This window comes from Protomyctophum parallelum (assembly GCF_964188405.1).
Source record: "Protomyctophum parallelum genome assembly, chromosome: 2".
Taxonomy (NCBI): domain Eukaryota; kingdom Metazoa; phylum Chordata; class Actinopteri; order Myctophiformes; family Myctophidae; genus Protomyctophum; species Protomyctophum parallelum.
The window spans coordinates 13,732,212-13,753,490 of record NC_139699.1 but is presented as its reverse complement, the minus strand read 5'-3'; the positions used below and the strand labels follow the sequence as shown (position 1 = coordinate 13,753,490).

The 21,279-nt window shown below is 43.5% G+C and overlaps 1 protein-coding gene across 1 annotated transcript in view; it reads left to right on the top strand.

The window, feature by feature from the left end:
* The first annotated feature begins 938 nt into the window (after positions 1-938).
* The window catches only part of LOC310855088 (paired amphipathic helix protein Sin3a-like), a 33,517-nt gene continuing 13,176 nt past the window's right edge, over positions 939-21,279 (top strand). Inside the window, exons 1-13 of the mRNA XM_083759966.1 lie at positions 939-1,134; positions 6,995-7,225; positions 7,770-7,955; positions 8,869-8,975; positions 10,401-10,722; positions 11,047-11,307; positions 11,510-11,662; positions 12,059-12,217; positions 15,093-15,179; positions 16,803-16,921; positions 17,519-17,729; positions 18,428-18,544; positions 19,948-20,186. Coding sequence (XP_083616092.1) covers positions 7,019-7,225; positions 7,770-7,955; positions 8,869-8,975; positions 10,401-10,722; positions 11,047-11,307; positions 11,510-11,662; positions 12,059-12,217; positions 15,093-15,179; positions 16,803-16,921; positions 17,519-17,729; positions 18,428-18,544; positions 19,948-20,186 — 2,168 coding nt within the window. The 5' untranslated portion in view covers positions 939-1,134; positions 6,995-7,018. The remainder of the gene's footprint in view (positions 1,135-6,994; positions 7,226-7,769; positions 7,956-8,868; positions 8,976-10,400; positions 10,723-11,046; positions 11,308-11,509; positions 11,663-12,058; positions 12,218-15,092; positions 15,180-16,802; positions 16,922-17,518; positions 17,730-18,427; positions 18,545-19,947; positions 20,187-21,279) is intronic.

Genomic DNA, 21,279 nt, shown 5'->3' with positions numbered 1-21,279 from the left:
GACATATTGGCATGCAATATTCAGAATTTACATCAAGGGATTGCTTAAAAATAATAAACAGCCAAAAACGAAAACCCTCAGTTTGCATGCATTTAGCTTAGTTTTTGGCTGTTTATTATTTGTAAGCAATCCCTTGCTGTAAATTCTGAATATCGCATGCCTATATGTCATAATTGTTATGACATTTAAACTTTAAACACACAGTAATGTGCCGTATCATGATGGTTTAGGTCTTTTGGAGTTATTTTATTGACACAAATGAATAAACCCATTGTTAATAACAGTGACAAGGACTGTGTGCGTCACTGTTATTCACTGTTGCACCTTTTTGGGGGGGCCCCTGAGCTTCAGCCTCTTTGCGGGACGCTCAAGCTCAGGGGTCCCCCTAGCTCAGGGGCCCCTGGGCCTGGGCCCAACAGGCCCGTTGGATAATCCTCCCCTCAGTCCCCTGTGTGTGTGTGTGTGTGTGTGTGTGTGTGTGTGTGTGTGTGTGTGTGTGTGTGTGTGTATATATATATATAAATATATATAAATATATATATATATATATATATATATATATATATATATATATATATACACACACACACACAATGTTTAAATATAGATTATAATAATATCGAATATATATATTCTTTTCACATTTAATTTAACTTATATTAAATATGTACCGTTATTTTTTAACCCAGTCTATGTTTTGAACATGTACACTGGTGCAGGAGCATAGAGTTATATGTGCAGGAGGCGACATCATTTCTTTTGTACTTGGCGCGAGCGTGCCGCCGGCCTATGGGACCGTGCGCGCGCCACGCGTACGGCTTTGCCATTGGCTGACGCTCTAAGCGGCCGGCCAACGGCGGCGCCGGTGGGCGGAGTACGGGGCGGGGCCGCCCTCCACCGTCGCCACGCCCTCCGTGTTGAAGGAACGTCGCTCGGGTTTGTTCCAGCAGCAGATTGTTGTTAGCGGTGCGGCTAACTGCTGTTAGCGCGCTCACCTTCATTTTACCAGCACTTACCCCTCTACCGAACCCACACACATGCTCTGAATTTGTCAACAAGTGACCGATAAGAAAATATAAAAGAAGTGTTCCGCGCGGACGCATTGTTGCTGCTGGTCGCAAGGCTCGCGTTAAGGTAAGTTAGCATGTTGTGCTAGCATCGGTAGTACCTGCCAGTGGGTATATGTAATGACTGCAGCTAGCCACGGTTAGCACGAATTGCTAATTCACATTCACGTCGTCGGCGCTTGCTTGGCCCAATTCAAGAGAAATGTCGTGTTTTTGTGTTGAAGCGAACAGGACGTGTTGGTTCTGCGGTGAATGTGTCTTATTTTATTAACCGAGCCGGAGATGCTAAATGCTAACAAACCTCCCAGCTAGCTAACCCATAACCGATCCATGTAGCTGGAGCGGTGCTAGCTAACCTTGTAAGTGAAGTAACGAGAGAGAGAGAGAGTTGTTCACCACCACGTTTCTATCAGCGGTCTGCTTGGTGTTTGTGTTGTTTTATTCTCCTGCTGCCTTCCCTGCAGTCACAGCCCTGCCCCGTTAAAACATGAATGTTCCATATTAACTGGTCTGTGTGCCCTCCCTCCCGGTCAGCCCGACTGCTATTTTACCTTCAAAAATGTCAAGCTAACATTAGCATTGAGAAGGCTACCGCTAACCGGGGGGGGGGGAGGAGGGGTGGTTTGTGTACTGACTGACATTATATACATTTTTTTACCCTTGTACCACCACCCCTCCCTGGTGTCGCGGTGCTGCTGCCCTGTAGATCGGTGCTTTTGTTTTGTCGGGGCGATTGACGTCGTCCTTAACGATGGACTTATAATTTAAGCTTAACGTAAACAAGTGTAGCTCCCTCCCTCCTCCCGCTGTGATCCAGGGGTCCGTCCAGACAGTCCGGACTCCGCTCTTGAATGTGTGTTGTTATTATCAGGAGAGAGAGACAGACAGTGTTTGGTTGGTGGTGTTTATTTTGGGGGTCGTAAGTAACTGGTGGTATTCTTCTTTAAAAAAAATATTCAGCTCTGATGGTCGCTTCTGTGGGCAAAAGAAAGCTCCTCAAAGTTCTGCTTGGCGAATGGCGATGATGATGAAACTCACTATAATACACACTCGTGGCTTTAATGGGAGATCGTAGCCTTCAACACAAAAGCACTCAAGCGTTGAGGCAGACATAAGCGGGAGGGAACGAGACGACTCGAGAGGCCGGGCGACGTCAGCTATGATCGGACAGCTGAGTGCGGTTTAGCTCCAAGCAAGCATTCAAGCACAGGCAGAGACAGAGTCGCGTAGACATACACCACAGAGAGAGAGGGGGGAGGGGACGAGAGAGCCTCAGCCTGGCTGGGTGTTCTGCTGCTGTTTAGCGCAGCAGACATGTCCGTCTTGTTTATTTCGTGGTAGATTGAAGCCCGGGTTCGGATTTTTCCGATCGGACAGCGGTTCATTGAGGCCCAGCGGTTCGGATGGATGTTATCCGAACACGGAGAGCATTTCGTTGAGGCCGGGGATCGGATGTTCCTCCGACTCGACAGCCGCGGCTCTCTCTCTCACACACTCACTCGACCTACCGCTTCTCTTTCTGGCACACAGGCACAGCACAGTGAGCAGTGCACACTCTCAGTCAGTCACAGCAGAGCTGAATGCCTCCGCTGGCCGTCGGATCCTATGACGGAGTGTTAGGGAGCGTCTGTAAAGTTGTGTATTGGATGTTACGGAGAGTACTCGTGTCAGGGACCATCTATAAAGTAGTCGTAGTGTATTGATACACTACTACTACACTAATGGCAGATGCAGATCTACAAGTTCAAAGGCTATTATTTGCACTATTCAAAGTTGAATAGTCCAACAGTAAACAAACCACCACAGTACAAGTGGATGCAGGGTTTATAAAGACTTAAGATATTTTTAATACCAAATTGTCAAATATTACATAAGAAATAGCAAGCATTGTGAAAATAGATATACAAGCTCACAACAGCATTGTAACTTCTACAATTGTATTTCGGGTATTTCCCACTATTTATCTGTGGAGCCCTACAATAGCGGTGGAATGCTTACAATTGTAGACATGGACATTGTAAGTGCTTGTCAGGGTGTGGAGTCCCCACTAAGCACAATTGATCGAAAAAGATTGCGATCTAAATTCGGACACCTATGCGATCTCATTTCTAAATTTGAGCAAGAATCATGTAGCACCCATGGCTGTCCAATTCCTTTTAGTTACTCTTATGATTTTGCTACAAGAGAGAGACTTTAAGAGAGGTTCAAGTCGGTTGTAAATGTAGCGTACATAATTCGAGGGCAAGGCTCCATCTGTAAAGTAGTATTCCAAATTATTAGCGACCAATCTGAAGCAGTCGGTGTACATAATTGTTATGGATTCTGTCTATAATAATGATATCTGGGACTTATATAGCGCTTTTCTAATACCCAAAGACACTTTACATGTGTGGGGGCCGGGGGGATCACAAGGAGGCCGGCGTCGGCGCGTCGCTGGACCTGAGGGAGCGGGATGGTGCGTGTGGCTCGAGGAGGGCCGAGAGGTAGGGGGGAGCCAGGTTGTTCAGTGACTTGTAGGTGGTGAGGAGTAGTTCTATCAGTGCACATCAGGGGGTGGTGGGCAACCTTTTCGGGCATGGGATCTGGGTCGGTGCCATTATTCCGACAGCGTGTTGGTCCCTAACCGCATGCAAAGCTGCGTTGTTGGATCCCAACCCACCCTGCTTTGCCATTCACCAAGGCCGATTTTTTTTTCCTGAAAGTGAAAACCATTATTGCTTTTCCTATTTTATGCTGTTGATTGGAATAGTACAAGCATAGAATATTTTGATAATGGAAATGCCTACTATCAATAGTTTAGTTTTTCTTACTGTCTGGGCAGTGTCCATAACAGCATTGCACATGACATGATCAAACGATAATAATGAATATATCTTAAAAAAATAAAGATCGCTCGAATTCCAATTTCACATCTATCGCAGCAACTCTTCTTCTGTGACGTCTCACCCAAGTGTGACAGTTGGCACCAAGAACTAGCCCAGTCAGTCAGTCCATTACATTCAGGTTAGGAGCTTCTGCTTGCAAATGTCAGAGAGACAACAGTGGTCATCTGTCAATGTTGATCAGTACTCTTGACTTGAAAGCCTTCATGTGAGAAAACAAACACACACAGACATGCGTAGTGCTGCTCGAATGAACAGAGTTCATCACATCGATCACATCCTCATGGATTAAAGTTCTCAGTCACCATGACTGATTTCAGTCATTTGAATTCCATAGTCGGCATGTCTATGGCAGCATGTCATGCAACGCAAATAGGCTATCTACAAGCTTACATGTTACGCATGTCATGACGTGTCGAAATAACGCGTCCACTTTGTGCTATAAATAAATAGACAAATAGATATATAAAGGGAACCTTGACATATTTATGTTTATTTTTAAATTGTATAAATAGGGGTAGGACCAGATGAGCTTAGGCTTCATTCCTACACCTTTTCGAACAATTGTACTATATTTTGTTTTGCCTTTGTTTTAACCTTTTTTCTTTTAATGTATTATTGTATATTTTGTATTTTTATTGTCTTTATTTAAAAGAGTTCGAAATAAACATTAATTTATTCATTCATAAGCTTGTAGATATAGCTCTTTCATTGGCTCACTTTAGCATCAATCTGCAATTTCTCCAACTGTTTGGCTGTATCGCAGCCGCTACCAACACATCATAATTGGGCTAATTGTTTATTGAACTGTCAGAATTATTGTCTCCACCAGGCCGAAGGCATGTGGGGAGAGTATGTTTTGCACTCCGTCCGTCCGCGTGTGTGTCCGTGTGTGTGTCCGTGTGTGTGTCCGTGAACAGCTAATCTCGGCCACCGTTAACCCGGTCGATGCCATATTTTGCACACACACTCCCTGGATGCCAACCATGAACCTCTGCCCCAAACTTTCCAGAACGGCCTGTTATAGCGCCACCAGGAGGCCGCTTTGTGCAAAACAAGTTTTTCGATGCCATATTTTGCACACACACTCCCTGGATGCCAACCATGAACCTCTGCCCCAAACTTTCCAGAACGGCCTGTTATAGCGCCACCAGGAGGCCGCTTTGTGCAAAACAAGTTTTTGCACAGTACACCTACAGATTTTGTCCAAACATCACTCAAATTGGTACACAGTCTCTCTAGAGCCATTCAACGAAACGGGTCTTTCAGATTTATCAGACTCCATCCTGATTGGTTAAGATTGGCTTCCAAAGTTCACAGGAGTGCTCAGTTTCAAACAAAATGCTGCAAATCATGAACACATCGCGTGATTTCCGTGAAATTGTGCACCCACATTCCCACTAGGCCGAGGACGAAATGCCACATGAACAATTTCAACTCAGCCTCAAGGTGGCGCTATAACTGGCTGAAAAGTGTTTTTACCTCTAACTGCACGGATCTGTGGATAACCTGGTGGAGACCTGTGCCCGGAAGGGCACTTTTTCTAGTTTGAGATAATACATTTTTGCCTAATCGTCGTCATGTCCATGTCTAATATTGAAAAACAAAATTGTGGGCCTGGACGGTTACCTCTTTAAAAAATCAGAATTGAGGAAATAGAAGATCTACACTACAAGCTCAAACGGGTCACATTCAATACACTCTTGGAGCTCGTAGATTGGTATAATTGTTGTCATAGAAATGGATGATAGCATTACATCGCAGCATGACGTCATATCAACTTTATATGAGGTGTAGAGAATAGAAGGGTATTCATTTAGTACATCATAAGTACAAGAAAGGAGGCATCTAAAGTACCGGTACTTTAAACTCAAATGTGACAAGCCCTGTTACCTCCCCAGGTCCTAAAGAGAAATACAGATCGTTAAGCTATGAGACTTCCCCAAATAGAGCCCTTATAGACTTCACTGACGATTCCCTACAAATATAGGAGAATCTCGATTACAATAAGATAAGTATAAAGTTATCAAATTAGTTATTAAGTAAGTACACACTCAGACATCCATGGTGCTCCAATGGAACACTGCATTTATGACACTGCATCCTTCGTATTCAGTGTTTTACGGTACAGTGCAGCTCGCTGTTGAATAATGTAATGATTGACTACTAACAACTAGACTGTTTTTAGTAGTTGAGAATCGAGATCTCAGTTCGGTTAGAAAAGTCTTTTGAAATTATTTTGTTTGTCAGAATTGTCAGTGACTTTTCCAAGTTGTTAATTCTAGGGATGTATAGGCCACAGGGAGTCCATTTTGACCAACTGATTAAAAGAATAATTAAAAGTGCCTTAAAACGAGAGTTCTGTGAGTGCTGGTTTTCTCTTTGAGAAATGTTCCTTACCCGACCGTGCACCCAGTAAAGATCAGAGTGTTTAAAAGCAACTGGAGTCGTGCGAGCTATTACCCTGATAAAATGGTGAATTTTGTATTTGTAACCATGTGTTATGTGGAAAAGAATCTGATAGGATGTTAATTGCTATACTGAGTATCAATCGTGCAGTCCAACAGTATCATGTGATACAAAATTCATATATTGGGATTTGCATGCTCATGTGTTTTAATCTTTCCCTCTAAGGTTGTGTTTTCTGTGCCATGGTTTTGATTTATTTTATGTATTTATTCTTTAATGGTCTTTATGATCACATTTACATGAACTTAGCCCCGGTTCCTTTTTAAAATGAAACAAAAATAGATGCATGTCTCTCTCTTACATAGAACGGTAGAAATGGTACAAATGTAATGTTACTTTGGACATAGAAACTTGTTTTTGTAATGATGTCCTACCTACCTTTCCTGTGAATGTTTATTATTTTATTTGTATCTTAGTTTCCACCACGCTTGCCTACTCATCTTAAACTTCTTCACACAAAATTATGTTTTGATGTGTGAAGACTCCATCCATTTATGAATTCAGAGAACACAACGTCTTCCTTTGGACTCGGGGATGTAAAAGTAAAATCCTCCCATTCTTTGTGTCAATCCTTAGCGCCTTTTTGAGCATGAGTACACAATGAAGAGACGCGCGGAGGACCAGGAACCCATATTTCCAGCTCAGCAGCAGCAGGCCCGGCGTCTTCCAGGAGTACCAGGAGCAGCAGAGAGCTTCCAGCCCCGCGTCTTAGCTCCAGCCCCGACCCCTGTGTTGGAGGCGGTCTCTGTCTCTGACACCATGCAGCCCTCCGCCGGGATCCAGTACTCCATCCCACAGGGCTACCAGGTACACTCAACACTACACTATGGCCATTTTGGCCCAAGGAGTGTATTTTGTGCAAAACTAATGCTTGGAATGGATTCAGAATCATGAAAAAAGAAAACCCCCTAGTTTGACACGTTACATGCTACGTAAAGCAAAAGGAAAGTTTGATATTTTTGCCTGCCATAGGATGTTAATGGTAGGGTCACAAGAAACCCCTAAAAAAATTGCCCAATAGTGACAGCTGGTCAGCAAGTGGATTCATGAATGTATATATATAGACAATATTTTAGGCCAATAAATAAAAGCTACTACCGTGGAAGGGTTGACATGTATTATTTTACTTATATTGACCCTGTAAACAATTTAATATAGGTATGGTTTTGCATACGATTCATAATTAACTTTCCAATTTTGGATCTCTGGCTCATGGACTAAGAATTGGTTCTGAACTGAACTGGTTCCCAACCGGTGGAAAAGGGGTCTCAGTGAACAGTCTATAGCAGTGGTATAATGGCGTTAATTTTCAACTTGACGTTAAAGCGATGGTCCTCGCCATTCTGTCCAGGTTCCCACGATGCCTCAGAGCTCAGGGGGGCATGGACACGGACACGGTAGCCCAGCGGCCCACGTGGCACCCCACTCCCACACCCCGGCAGTCCAGTCCCAACCGGGGCCCGCGGTGGTTCAGAGTCACCCCCATCCTCCCAACCCCATGACCTCCACCCAAGGACAGCAGTTTCAACGATTGAAGGTATTTATTTTTTACTTTCACATTTTTGCTTTTCAAGTATGACATTGTTCTGATGTAAATGTGTTAATACAATTAACATGCTTTGTGATATATTTTTGTAAAAAGTTCTTCAAAGGTTAAAGCTCTACATATCGTTGCTGTCTCCATACCTTTGTTTTTTCGTAAATTAATGCCCTACTTAATCATACTACACTAACTACAGCATCACACAAAAGCATCAAAAGTTGCAGAGACACAAGCTTGAAGCACGACGTGATGCGTTTTGAGCTTGTAGATCTGCTACCTTTGCTATTTTTGAATTTGAATCCTGAAAAGTAAGAGTTTTGGACAGATGAGTATTCCACCTGACAGAGACCATATTAGTATTCTCATGTAATGCATTCTGTAATCATTTCTACAGTGTTTGTTCTGTAGGGGTCTCCTCGTCTCTCCAGCTCTTTCGTAAACATGTTTTATTTTTCGAGGTCAGGAAAACAATTTAATCAAATCAGGAGAACCTCTCAAAGATCATTTATCAACATCCATTTTTATCGCGTTTCATTTCGACTTTTCGAAAAACATGTTACTTGCAACACAGAACCTTTACATTTAGAACTTCAAACCGTGAGGTCAGATAATGTTTCCTCCTTTGTAGTTGGGAGTCACATGAAACCTTTATCAACATTCTGCCAGCACTTTACGCCAAACACAACTTAGTTATAATTTAATAAAAACATATTCGTGGACATTTGCTTTTTCTCTGATCGTTTGCTGCATGTCTCACAAGGTAACGGTTACACAAACGTAAAGGAAGCTGGAAAAATGTTGGAACCTCGGGACAGCTGTGTTATTGTTCACATAATGACATTGCAAAAAAAAACAAAAAACAAAACATGCACAAAATAAATCTAACTGAGCTCACTTTATTTTGTAGGTTGAAGATGCCTTGTCCTATCTGGACCAAGTGAAGCTACAGTTTGGGAACCAGCCTCAAGTTTATAATGACTTCCTTGACATCATGAAAGAGTTCAAATCCCAGAGGTCAGTTTTGTGTTTTAGTAGTGAACTTGATAAGTCATCGTTAATTACAGTTTAATGCACTGAAGGCTTAAGCGTTACTTGTTGAGAGTTCAGGCATTCATTCTTCTGTCTATAGTTCAGTTCTTCTCAAAGTGAGTCCCAGGGACTCTCAGGGTTCCTTGATCGGGTTCCAAATGGACCCGTCCCTTACAGGTCTGAAATGTATAAATGGAGGTGAAAACGCAACAACGTGAAACCACCTTCCAGAGTGGAAATCTTTGAGAACGCCGTTTTATCCCGTCTCCATGTAAACAGGCAAAACGGTGATTCCGCAAAACCTATGACATCATGGCTCACGTTGGTTCACAGCGCATATGTTTATTACATTGATGCAGAGCCAGATATGATATAATGGAGTTCCTGAACAAGCCTCCCTCCTCGCCTACAAAGTGCTGCTCATCAGCGATGGTGAATGTTAAACCATGTAAATAAAATGCCTTGCGATAGGCGGCAGCAGCGTTTATGTAGCCTAATGTATTATAAAATATATAACCATCCTGTGGCGCGCTCTGCCTGCATGCTCTGTGCTGCCTGCTAGCCTGTGTCACCTCGATGCGTTATAGAAAACAGCGAGCGACGGCCACAACCACGTTGTGTTCTGGAAGCAAAACCCTGATAGGGTTGTGTGAAGGGGGAGCTGGCTCTTCTTGTACATAGTGGGTGACTGGTCTATTTGGCAGCCCATTACCGCCACCTAGCGACATTATAGTGTTTTCATAAAGTGTGCGTTCTCGTGTAAAGGGTCAATAAAAAAAGTCCCGCAACGGGACTTTGACGTTTTATCTGGAGATGGTCGCTGTCTAAAAGAGGCCTCAGAGTCTATACATCTTTTGTGTGACAATGTGTCTGTTATATGTACCAAGCAACAGTGACATTTTTAAAGCAAGTTTGTTTAGTTTTGTTGCTTTATTTAGATATGAGAATGTAGAGAGACAGGAAGCTGAGTTTACATGCTAGTGGAGACATTCCTGCCAGTGTCTTTGCAACGTAGTAAGTCACTGTCTGTCCTGTGAGACAGGTGTTGGGGACACCATGGTGGCTCACCCAGTTAAGGCCCTTGCACATGATTTTTCTTTTAAACCAAAATAAATCACTGGAGTTGAACTGGATTGGGGGGAAATGACACGCCGTCAGAGGTGTGTAAGAGGTCTTGTTCGTTTTCATTTGTTTAAATGTTTTGTTTTTCAGTGCAATAGAAATGTGCAAGGACCCTAAGAGCACATAGCACATAGTCAGATTTGAACCGAGGTCAACTGCAGAGCTGACCCCGGTTCCGTTTACGGCATGTCTTCCCCTCTCTCACCTTTCCTGTCTCTGTTTTGTGGCGTTTCGGTGTACAAAGCATGGTGTTGCTGACATGAGACTGCCTTAACTCTCTCACTACAGCATAGACACCCCGGGGGTGATCAGTCGAGTGTCTCAGCTCTTCAAGGGCCACCCAGATCTCATCATGGGCTTCAACACTTTCCTACCACCGGGCTACAAGATCGAGGTGCAGACCAACGATCTGGTCAATGTGACCACGCCGGGTCAGATCCACTACATCACTCCCCACGGCATCTCGGTGCAGAATCTCCCGATCACCGGGCCGCCCGTTCCAGCCATCAGCCACCACCAGCACCAGAGTCTGCAGCAGGCCAGCCCGCATGGACCCACCACCACCGCCCCGGCTATGCCCTCTCAACCCACTGCAGCCAAGACTAGCAAGGTACGTACGTACGTACCTGATGGGTGGAAACAGCGTTAGGATCCTTTGGGGATTTAACGATAACATAACGGTCCATTTAGTTCCATTTGTACACTCTCAGAGTTATGGTGGTTTTTGACATTAACTCATAGTCGTATCAGTTTGTTTTGGGAGGAACTCTGAATCTTAGTTTTAAGTGACATTGCGATGTTGGAGCATAATAAAAATGGCATTGAATGAAGGCTCCGGCTAGAGTTGACACTTTTGTTGTCCTGCCCAAAACCCTGTTCTTTGAGTGGCTTTTTTGATCACTTTTGATTCCATCTTCTCTCTTGTTTCCTACAGCCGATGCAGTCTCCAGCCCTGACCCCCACCAGCCAGCCCAACAACCCTTCCATCCCCACCTATGCCTCTCCTCGCTCCCCGTCGGTCCAGTCCCACACCCCGGTGAGCAGCACGCCCTCCGGTGCTGGTGGGCCGCCGCTGCAGAACAACCAGCCCGTGGAGTTCAACCACGCCATTAACTATGTCAACAAAATCAAGAACCGCTTCCAGGGCCAGCCGGACATCTACAAAGCCTTCTTGGAGATCCTCCACACCTATCAGGTCACAATTCACTCACAGATTTTTCAGAGTGATTTTTCAGTGCTGAAACTTTTTATTTGGCAATAGTAAACAAAATCAATATTTAATTGATAAGAGTTATAATAGCACAATGTTATAGAGGCTTTTTGATGTATGATGCTGTACAAAGCCAGATTTACTGCAGAGTCCGCTTGACCTCTTTGTCTCCATGTGGCCTTTCTAGAAGGAGCAGCGGAACGCTAAGGAAGCAGGGGGCAACTACACTCCAGCATTGACGGAACAGGAGGTCTATGCTCAGGTGGCCAGACTCTTCAAGAACCAGGAGGACCTTCTGTCAGAGTTTGGACAGTTCCTGCCAGACGCCAACAGCTCAGCGGTGAGTGTTCAACAAGTGTGACCACGAAACTTGGATTAGAGATTAAACCGGGATTTAATAGATATCCTGGCTTAATATATCCTGGATCAGCATTTAACCGGTTTCATGAAAGCTTGTTAATCTTACCAGATTAAGTTTGCCAATTAACCTGGATATGTTGAGGCTTGATTCATAAATCAACCCGTCAATTCCGTCAACGTAAGGTTTGGATTTATTGATTCAATCCGTCAATTGTCGTTCAATTTCCATTTTCCAGCCATTCATTTTTTTTAAATAATCGGGGGAACCCCCAAAATAATTACCCCCCCCCCCCCCCCGAGGGGTCGTGACCCCCAGGTTTAGAACCCGTGCACTACAGTACAGTAGATTTGACGTGAGACGTGTCCCTCTCCACAGCTGCTCAGCAAGACGACGGCGGACAGGGCGGAGTCTGTGCGTAACGACCACGGGGGCACCGTGAAGAGACCCCTGCTGGCCACCAAGCAGAGGCTCAACCAGAACGGTCTGCCAATGAGGAGACCCCCTGGAGTGGGAGGAGCCACGCCCCCTATCAAGGTACACGCGCATCTTGACGTTTTTGTAGGGCTGTCACGATTACACATTTAAGTTGACCATTGATTGTCACACATTAAATAATTGTTAAATAAATGATTAACGATTTTATTGTGTTTTTGGCATTGGAAATGGGAACATTATGAATAGAAATTACATTTCTGTTTGCCTATTGGGCTTCGTAATGAAAAAGTGCACAGGGCAGATATGATGAATAACTGAAATAATATACCAATAAATTACATTCTTTTAAATGTTATATTTAAAAAACGGAACAAATAGCTGATCTACAAGCTTACAATGTGTCACAAAGTGACTCGTAAGCTTGTAGATCTGCTATTTCTGCTTTTTTATGTATACATCTTTCAACACGATTATGACAAAATAATTGTAACAACTCTACTTTTGTCTTTGACACTGCGTGTTGTAGACACTCATTCCACAGTTAAATTTAGAGCCCGACCGATCCGTCGGTCGCACCGATGTATCGGTCATGTTCGGGTCATTTTGCGACATCGGACATCGGTGTTTATTTAATCCGATGTCCCGATGTTTATACAGGAGGGGGAAAAGTATTTAATGTTTACTACAGTCCATCCTGCACATATCACTCTCTCGGTCCTGCACCGCTGTACTGGAGAAGTATATCACCTTTTCGGTTCTGCACCGCTTAGTGGAGAAGTATATCACTCTGTCGGGTGCGCAGCGCAACTACCCCCCCCCCCCCCCCCCCCCCCACACACACACCTCTACAGTACTACAGAGTGAGAGACAGAGAGAGAGAGAAAGAGGGGAGAGAGAAAGAGGGGAGAGAGGGTGGGGCGAAAGAGCGAGAGAGAGCGCGCGTAAACTCCTTACTCCTCGATTGTTTTACCGTTGTCTCAAATTGCCCAGCAAAACTATAATCCTTGTGTGAGTGTCCTTGTTCCAAATTGATTGGAAGTCATGTGCATATTGGTTGCCAGCAGGCACGTGGCAGCAGCAGCTAAGACGGTGAGCCTGTACATTTCACATAAAACTTGACCGCATAGGCAATCAAGACCATTCATTAATGACAGCTGTGATGCTGTGAGCCTGTGTGTGACTGTTGTGTGTGCACATTTGGCCCAGCCCCCTGAACAATATCCTACTACCGCGATAATAAAATATTACTTTATTCTCGCTCATTCCGTCGAGTCTCGCCTCCTCTCTCTTTCTCGCTCCCTCTCTCTGCCTGTCTGTCTGCACCGGTCTGCACACGACACACGTTAGTTCAACAGCGGCGGCGCACTCACTGATCAACCCCGAAAAAAACGAAACTACACTTAAGTTTCCCTGGAGCCGTTGGTGCGCACACTCAGCAGTAGTAGCACACATTTTACAACTGGGATGATGATGCTGTGCATTGCTGTCGCTGAATCCACGGAGACAGCAGACACAGAACATATGGGGGACTGCGCCTCGTCCCCGACCCCAAACACGGTAAACTTGTTGTTGAAAAATAGCTTCCAATAGCTTGTTATTTTGCGCCGAGTAGCGCTGTGTGCAGGCCAGGCTACATACATGATCGCCTCGAACAAAATACATCTCCCACGTGAAACCTGGTATATTCTTTGTCATACGACGTGGTGTGTTGCATGCTGAAAATAGCAGATTTACAAGCTCACAACGCGTCGTGTCCACCACACGTGAGCTTGTAGATCAGCTAGTTTCAACACATGTAGGCTGAGCCGTTTAGAAACTTTCCCCGTCACAATAAAAGCACATCAGCTTTCAGATGTTCATTCCATATAAAGAAAAGACAGGAGCAAAGTGGTCAAGGATTATGAATTCGGTGGCATTTCACATTGCAAAAGGGTGCAGGAAGAGTGGGCACGTGGGCACCTCAGTGTTAAATATCCTTATTGGCCATTAGGTTGAACATGCCCATGCAGAAGGTAAGGGGTGTGTCTCATTTCTGTTTCATATAGCCAAATGATAATAACCTAATTTGTGGTGGCGCTACCAACTGAAAAGGTAGGTGGCACCAGTGCTACCTGTGAAAAAGTTAGTCTGGAGCCCTGTATGTGTGGCTTTCTGGAAAACGGTTACAAAACGTTTAGGCACCCCTGCGATCGTCACACCTTTTCTGTTACAAACTGACCCCGGCCCCCATCAGAGAAGGGAAAAGTTATGTGGCCCTCACAGGAAAATGTTTGGGGACCCCTAAATCACACCTGTGTGAAGTGAGGGGTGCTAATATATTAAAGTCTAACTCATGTTGATTAGGTGATGTAATGGTGATTATGATGTCTATTGCTCACACACTGACATAACACTGAATTTACTTTTTGTAGGACGGACATCTACACTAATAATAGGAGGGCATATATAGGGGTGCATTTAATTTAGAAAAAAATGCCTTATGTGCCAAAACATTTTATTTAAATGTATTCAATGTATTCTATTGTTAATTGAATTAAAAAAAGTATTTTGAAGTTTAGAAGTTTTTAAAATGTATTTTTTATTATTGATTACGAAACATCGGTCCAAAACATTGGCATCGTATCGGCATCGGTGGTGTAGGTCTCTCCAAAATCGGCACCGGCATCGGACCCAAAAATATGGCAACGGTCGGGCTCTAGTTAAATTACTGTTTTTTTTAAAACTAGTTATGACATTGACATCTATAGCTGCAAAGCTGATACCTACTGGTTCATAAGTAGTTCTGCTCATGAGTGCAGTATCAATGCCGGCCCGGCAAGGGACTCTTTTATAGTCTAGTGTATCACTATGAACATGTCATTATCTCATTCTCTCCATGATATGATATTTATAACATGTCTTTGTCATTTATAATAACAAATAAAACAGACATAGACATTTGTTTGTTTGTAAATGTCATCATTGTCCCTTACAGAAGAAACCTAAACTGATGGGGAAGGACCATGCGATGGCTGAAGCCAGCAAACACAGCACTGGAACAGAATCTCTGTTCTTTGAAAAGGTCAGTGACATTGTTATTCGCTCGTAGGTTGCCATTCCACCCAGGACCTGAATTCTCAAATATTTTTAAAGATTGAGCATCTCAAGTTTCAAAGTACGATTCAGGGCCTATCAGGGTTCCTTGAGAGGCTAACAAATATTCAATTCATTTTATCCATTGACCTGAGATCCAACCTGGATGAGTAGACATTGCACCTTTTGAACACAGGAGGGCGATGTTTGATAAATATTATGTAATGATACTCAACCAGGAGACAGCAGATTTTTGCCATTAATGAAGCCTCATGCATATTAATTAATATTTGTAGTATCATTTAAGGTTCAGGTTCAGGTTTATTTGTCATGTGTATAGATACAGAGTATAAATACAATGAAAATTATTTTGCTCAGAGCACTCTCAGTCTTACATACACAGGACATAAACAAACATCTATAGTGCAAGAAAAAGACAAAAAACAGGAAAAGAAAAGTGCAAGTGAAGTGACAAAACAGTGCAATACAGTTTAAGGTCAGCTGTTCAGCAGCCTGACTGCCTGGCAGTAGAAACTGTTACTGAGACGGGTGGTACGAGACTTGATGCTCTGGTAGCGTTTTTTGGAAGGGAGTAGTTTGAACAGGGTATTTGCGCGGTGGCTGGTGTCTTCCATGATGTTATGGGCTTTTTTCATACAGCGAGTGGTGTAGATGTTATGGAGACTGGGTAATTATGTAGTGCCGATGATTTTAGCTGCTGTTTTAATGGTCCTCTGAAACCTATTGCAATCCTGAGCGGTCGTGTTACCGTACCACACTGTGATACAGCCAGTTAAGACACTTTCAATTATACAGCGATAAAAGTTCACTAGTCCTTTTGTACTTAAGCCAAATATTTTAAGGCGCCTCAGAAAGTACAGTCGCTGCTGCGCCTTCTTGAGGATGTACTCGTTGTTGAGTGACCATGTGAATGTGTCTGTGATGTGTATGCCCAGGAATTTAAAGTTATCAACTATGTCGACAGATGACCCTTTGATGGAAATGGGGGTGTGGATACCTTTGGACTTCCTAAAGTCTACAATGATTTCTTTGGTCTTATTGGTGTTAAGTGAGAGGTTGTTGTTATCGCACCATAGAGTTAGATCCTCTATCTCCCTCCTATAGGCCCTCTCATCACAGTCGGTTATTAGTCCGATCACTGTGGTATCATCCGCAAATTTAATTATGATGTTATTCTCATATCTGGCGACACAATCAAACATAAACAAGCTGTACAACAGAGGACTGAGGCAGCCGCCTTGGGGCGCACCGGTTCTGGTGAGAATTGTGGATGAGCTTCTCTCTCCTATGCGTACACACTGGGGCCTGCCCGTCAGAAAATCAAATAGCCAGTTACAGATGGAGCTGCCCACACCAAGGCCACTGAGTTTCAACACTAATTTAGATGGTACAATAGTGTTAAATGCGGAACTATAGTCTATGAACAGTTAATATTTGTAGTACGACGGTGTCACTCACTAACATCACAGATCTACAAGCTCACAGTGCGTTGCACATGTGATGCCTTGTGAGCTAGCAGATGTTCTATTGTTGTACGTGCAAGATGTTTTAATTAATCTGCCCCCGCAACTCCCTCTCTTTGTGTGAACAGGTAAGGAAAGCGCTCCGGAGCTCCGAGGCGTACGACAACTTCCTGCGCTGTCTTCTCATCTTCAACCAGGAGGTCATCTCCCGTGCTGAGCTGGTGCAGCTGGTCATTCCATTCCTGGGGTATGTATTGTTCACATACACGCTACTACAGCACTGCCAATCTTTTTAGCTCCAGACACAAAAGATACATTTTATTTCTTCGTGGGACCCGTACTAGTGAATATTAGTACAACGTACATCGCTTGTCGATACTTAAAGAATGAAAAAAATTAATTTCGGCGATTTAATAATAATACATTTTATTTGTAACACACTTTACATTTGAAACAAGTTTCATGATTTGAAACCTTTTTTTCCCTCCTGAAATTCTTTGATAGTTTTAGTTGAAATACTTGTAGGAAACGGAAAAAAGGGATATTTACTCGTGCTTCTGCATTCATTTCAACCTCAGTGCTCTTCCTTCATCAGAATAGAGGAAATAGATTTGTAGTCAACATTTAATCTATGCATAATGAGCTAATGCTATTATTTAACCAGACATTATAAAGTAGTCAACACAACAGTAATTCTAAAATTGTAAGTGTGGTTGCCGCAATTGCTTATATAGGCCCCTCCCACTAATCTTGCTAGCCAATTACAATGTCACGTCACCCCTGTGATCACTCTGTACGTCATTTGGAGGAAAAAGTAATTGATCCAAAGTCTTTGATTGGACAGGAAATTCCCGGAGTTGTTTACCTGGTTCAAGAACTTCCTGGGCTACAGAGAGTCTTCCCACGTGGAGAGCTTCCCCAAGGAACGCGCCACCGAGGGCATCGCCATGGAGATCGACTACGCCTCCTGCAAGAGGCTGGGCTCCAGCTATAGAGCTCTGCCCAAAAGCTACCAGCAGCCCAAGTGCACGGGACGGACCCCGCTGTGCAAGGAGGTCAGTCCTGGTCCCCTCCCCCCATGTCACATGGTCTATTGAATAAAATGTCATTTAGTTTTAGTCATATTTTAGTCATCTGAAATGTTTTTGTTGATTAAAAATGTATTTTGGCGGGGCTTGATGGCATCGCAATGCCAGATTTTACACTTGGTTGCAGCAATAGTCACAGCATGCCGTGTTGTGAGCTTGTAGATCTGCTATTTTCAGGTCGCAACACCTGAGTGCAACCAAACACTCTTCTCCACTAGTCCCACCCTCACATTTTGGTCTAGCTTTTATTTGTTGACGAAATTGTCAGTATATTTAGTCTCGGTTTTAGTCGGCTTAGTTTTAATTTAGTTTTTTCGTCTGTGAAAAAAGGCAGTCGGCGAATGTTTTTCGCCATAGTTTTAGTTGACTAAATGAACACTGAATGGAACACGTGCTATATACTGTAGATGGACAGGTAGATACCCCATTGGCCACAGTTGTTCATTGTAGCAATGTGTAAACACAGCCTCCATATTGGTCCGGGCAAGCCTTGCCTCAATGCCTCCTAATCATCATAACTCGCTGAATTGAACAGGTTTTCAATTGCCACCTGTGAGCTACTCAGTTGCTGCTTTTCAATGCACACTGAGTGTTTACACACTTGTTTTTCTACCAGTTCATCAGCTGAGCAACAGCAGTCTCCTAACACAATGGCACGTTTTCAGGTTCTGAACGACACCTGGGTGTCCTTTCCATCGTGGTCAGAGGATTCAACGTTTGTCAGCTCAAAGAAGACGCAGTATGAGGAGCACATTTACAGATGCGAGGATGAGCGCTTTGAGGTTCGTATGGCTGAAGTTAGACACTAAACTGTCTGATATGTGAATTTTATAGTCACATTAGTCACAGAGTGATCACATAATCCCCCCCCTCCCCCAAATAAATGGTAAATAATAGCACTTTTATCCAAAGCGCTTTACATAGATTGCGCATTACATTCACCCATTCACACACACATTCATACACTGATGGTGGAGGAAACCATCAAGGTACAGTATCAACCTGCACATCGGGTGCAATTAGGGCTTCAGAGGACACTTTGAATTTCCATCAATTTGATTGATGGTAATTTTATGAAAGTGATTGTCAGTTGCAACCCAAGAACAATTATAGTGAGAACAGAAGGGATTTGAGTTGAATGAGAATCACCTATAGGCGTTCTTCACAGCAGCCATATTGACATAAATTGTAGTGTGATAAATCCTTCCACAGGTGTTACCAATGATACTAATGGTTCTGTTCCGTAGCAGAGTGTTTCCAGTGAGCCAACATGCACAATAACAGCACCCTGATTCTGTTAGGCTTGAATGGAAGGGACCTGTGATTAGCAGCATTGATAACACACAATGACTGTCACTGGTACTACAGCATGTAAAATTACACAGCTAATTATTTCATTAATGTATCCCGTTTCCGATTGTGAGGGGGGCGACTAACATTGTGGACTCAAGCAAATATGTTTCTGATCTTGTATTTATTTTGCGGAGTAGGCCAATAAAAAGATTACACGCTCATAATATCCACTAGGTCTGTGTGCGAAATCACTCACTAATTTATTACTCCCCTAGACAGATCTATGTGTAAAGTGAACTCATCTGCGAAATAACAAGCAACACGTTTTGTTTCAGCACAACACATATTTATGTTTATTATAGGATTCCCATTAGAGACACACAAATGAGCCTAATGACCATTGGTTAACTGTACACTACTTATCTGGGATAAGATGAGTGCAGTACATAGGGTGTAATAATTATCGCTATGATCAGCTCAGTGGCCTTGTGGTTCAAGTGTCCGCCCTGAGACTGGAATGTTGGGGTTCGATCCCCGGTCCAAGTCATACCAAAGACTCTGAAAAATGGGACCCAGTGCCTCCCTGCTTGGCACTAAGCATCAAAAGTTGGATTGGGTCCCTGCGACGTACTAGCGTCATGTCCAGGGGGTGTACTTGTACATCATGTCCAGGGGGTGTACTTGTACATCATGTCCAGGGGGTTTACTTCAAGCTGCCTCACGCTACAGAAACAGGAGATGAGCTCCTAGGCCCATGGGACATCTGTTCCTCATGGCTCGGCAAGGCTTACTTACTTAATTTAATTTGGACACACAGCTAGCAGGAGTACAGTATTGGATGCAACAGATGTTCCCAGCAACTAAGTGCCTATAATTCACCTCACCCCTTTAGCTGGACGTGGTCTTGGAAACGAACCTGGCCACGATACGAGCGCTGGAGACTGTTCAGCGGAGGCTGTCGCGCATGTCCGCAGAGGAGCAGCTGCGGTTCAAGCTGGACAACACCATGGGCGGCTGCTCGGAGGTCATCCACCGCAAGGCCATCCAGAGGATATACGGCGACAAGGCCCAGGACATCATCGACGGCCTCAAGAAGAACCCAGCTGCATCTGTCCCCATAGTGCTCAAGAGGTCAGAATGCTTAACCCATTAAGACCTGAGGCTGATTTCGTCTGTTGAAAAATGTATGTTGCTATATCAGTGGTCCTCAAACTTTTTCATCTCAAAGACACCCACAATGATATGCATTCAGTGGAATTTCAATTTACAATTTACAATTTAGGCATTTAGCAGACTCTCTTAATCCAGAGCGACTTACATTTAAGCAAGAACAAAAGCATGGGAATACATCACATAAAAGCATTTATCAATATCATGAAACATGCGTAAGCTAAGAAAGTAACAGTGGAATATCTATATAATGAAACTATACATACACTATACATATAAACTATACATATTTACTACTATGCTATACATATGTACTATGGCGTGCTATAACTATATACAATACAATTATAGTGCTGTCTACATAACATGCTATAAGTCTGTGTCAAATGCTATCTAAGCCAACATAAATGCTATCTAAGGGGTTAGGGTAAGTGCTATGGGCCATGATGGAGTCTGAAAAGGTGGGTTTTCAGGCTACGGCGGAAGATTGGGAGTGATGCTGCAGTTCTGACTGCAATGGGAAGTGCATTCCACAGTTTTGGAGCCAGAAGGGAGAAGAGTTTGGGACGTGTGGAGCGTTGGCCCGGCGTTTTTAGTGAGGGTACTTCCAGTTTCCCTGCGTTGGCTGATCTGAGTGCGCGGGAGGGTTTGTAGGGTTCAATCATACTTGTAAGATATGGGGGAGCCATACCTTTGGTTGCTTTGAATGCCAGCATCAGAGTTTTGTATTCTGTGCGGGCAGCGACCGGGAGCCAGTGGAGGGAGCGGAGCAGGGGGGAGACATGTGAGATTTCGGGACTCGTAAGCTTGTAGATCAGCTTCTGCTAAAATGTTTTAAAGTACGGTATATTTCAGTTATTTGTCATATGTGCACCTTTTCATTACGAAGCCTAAAAGGCAACAGAAATTTAATTTATATTCATATTATTAAATGTTCCAATTTCCAATGCCAATATCACGATTAAATCGTTAATCGCAATTATTTGTGTGACATTACACATTGTATTAACCCATTTATACCTGAGAACTGATTCTACAAATGTCTTCTAAATCC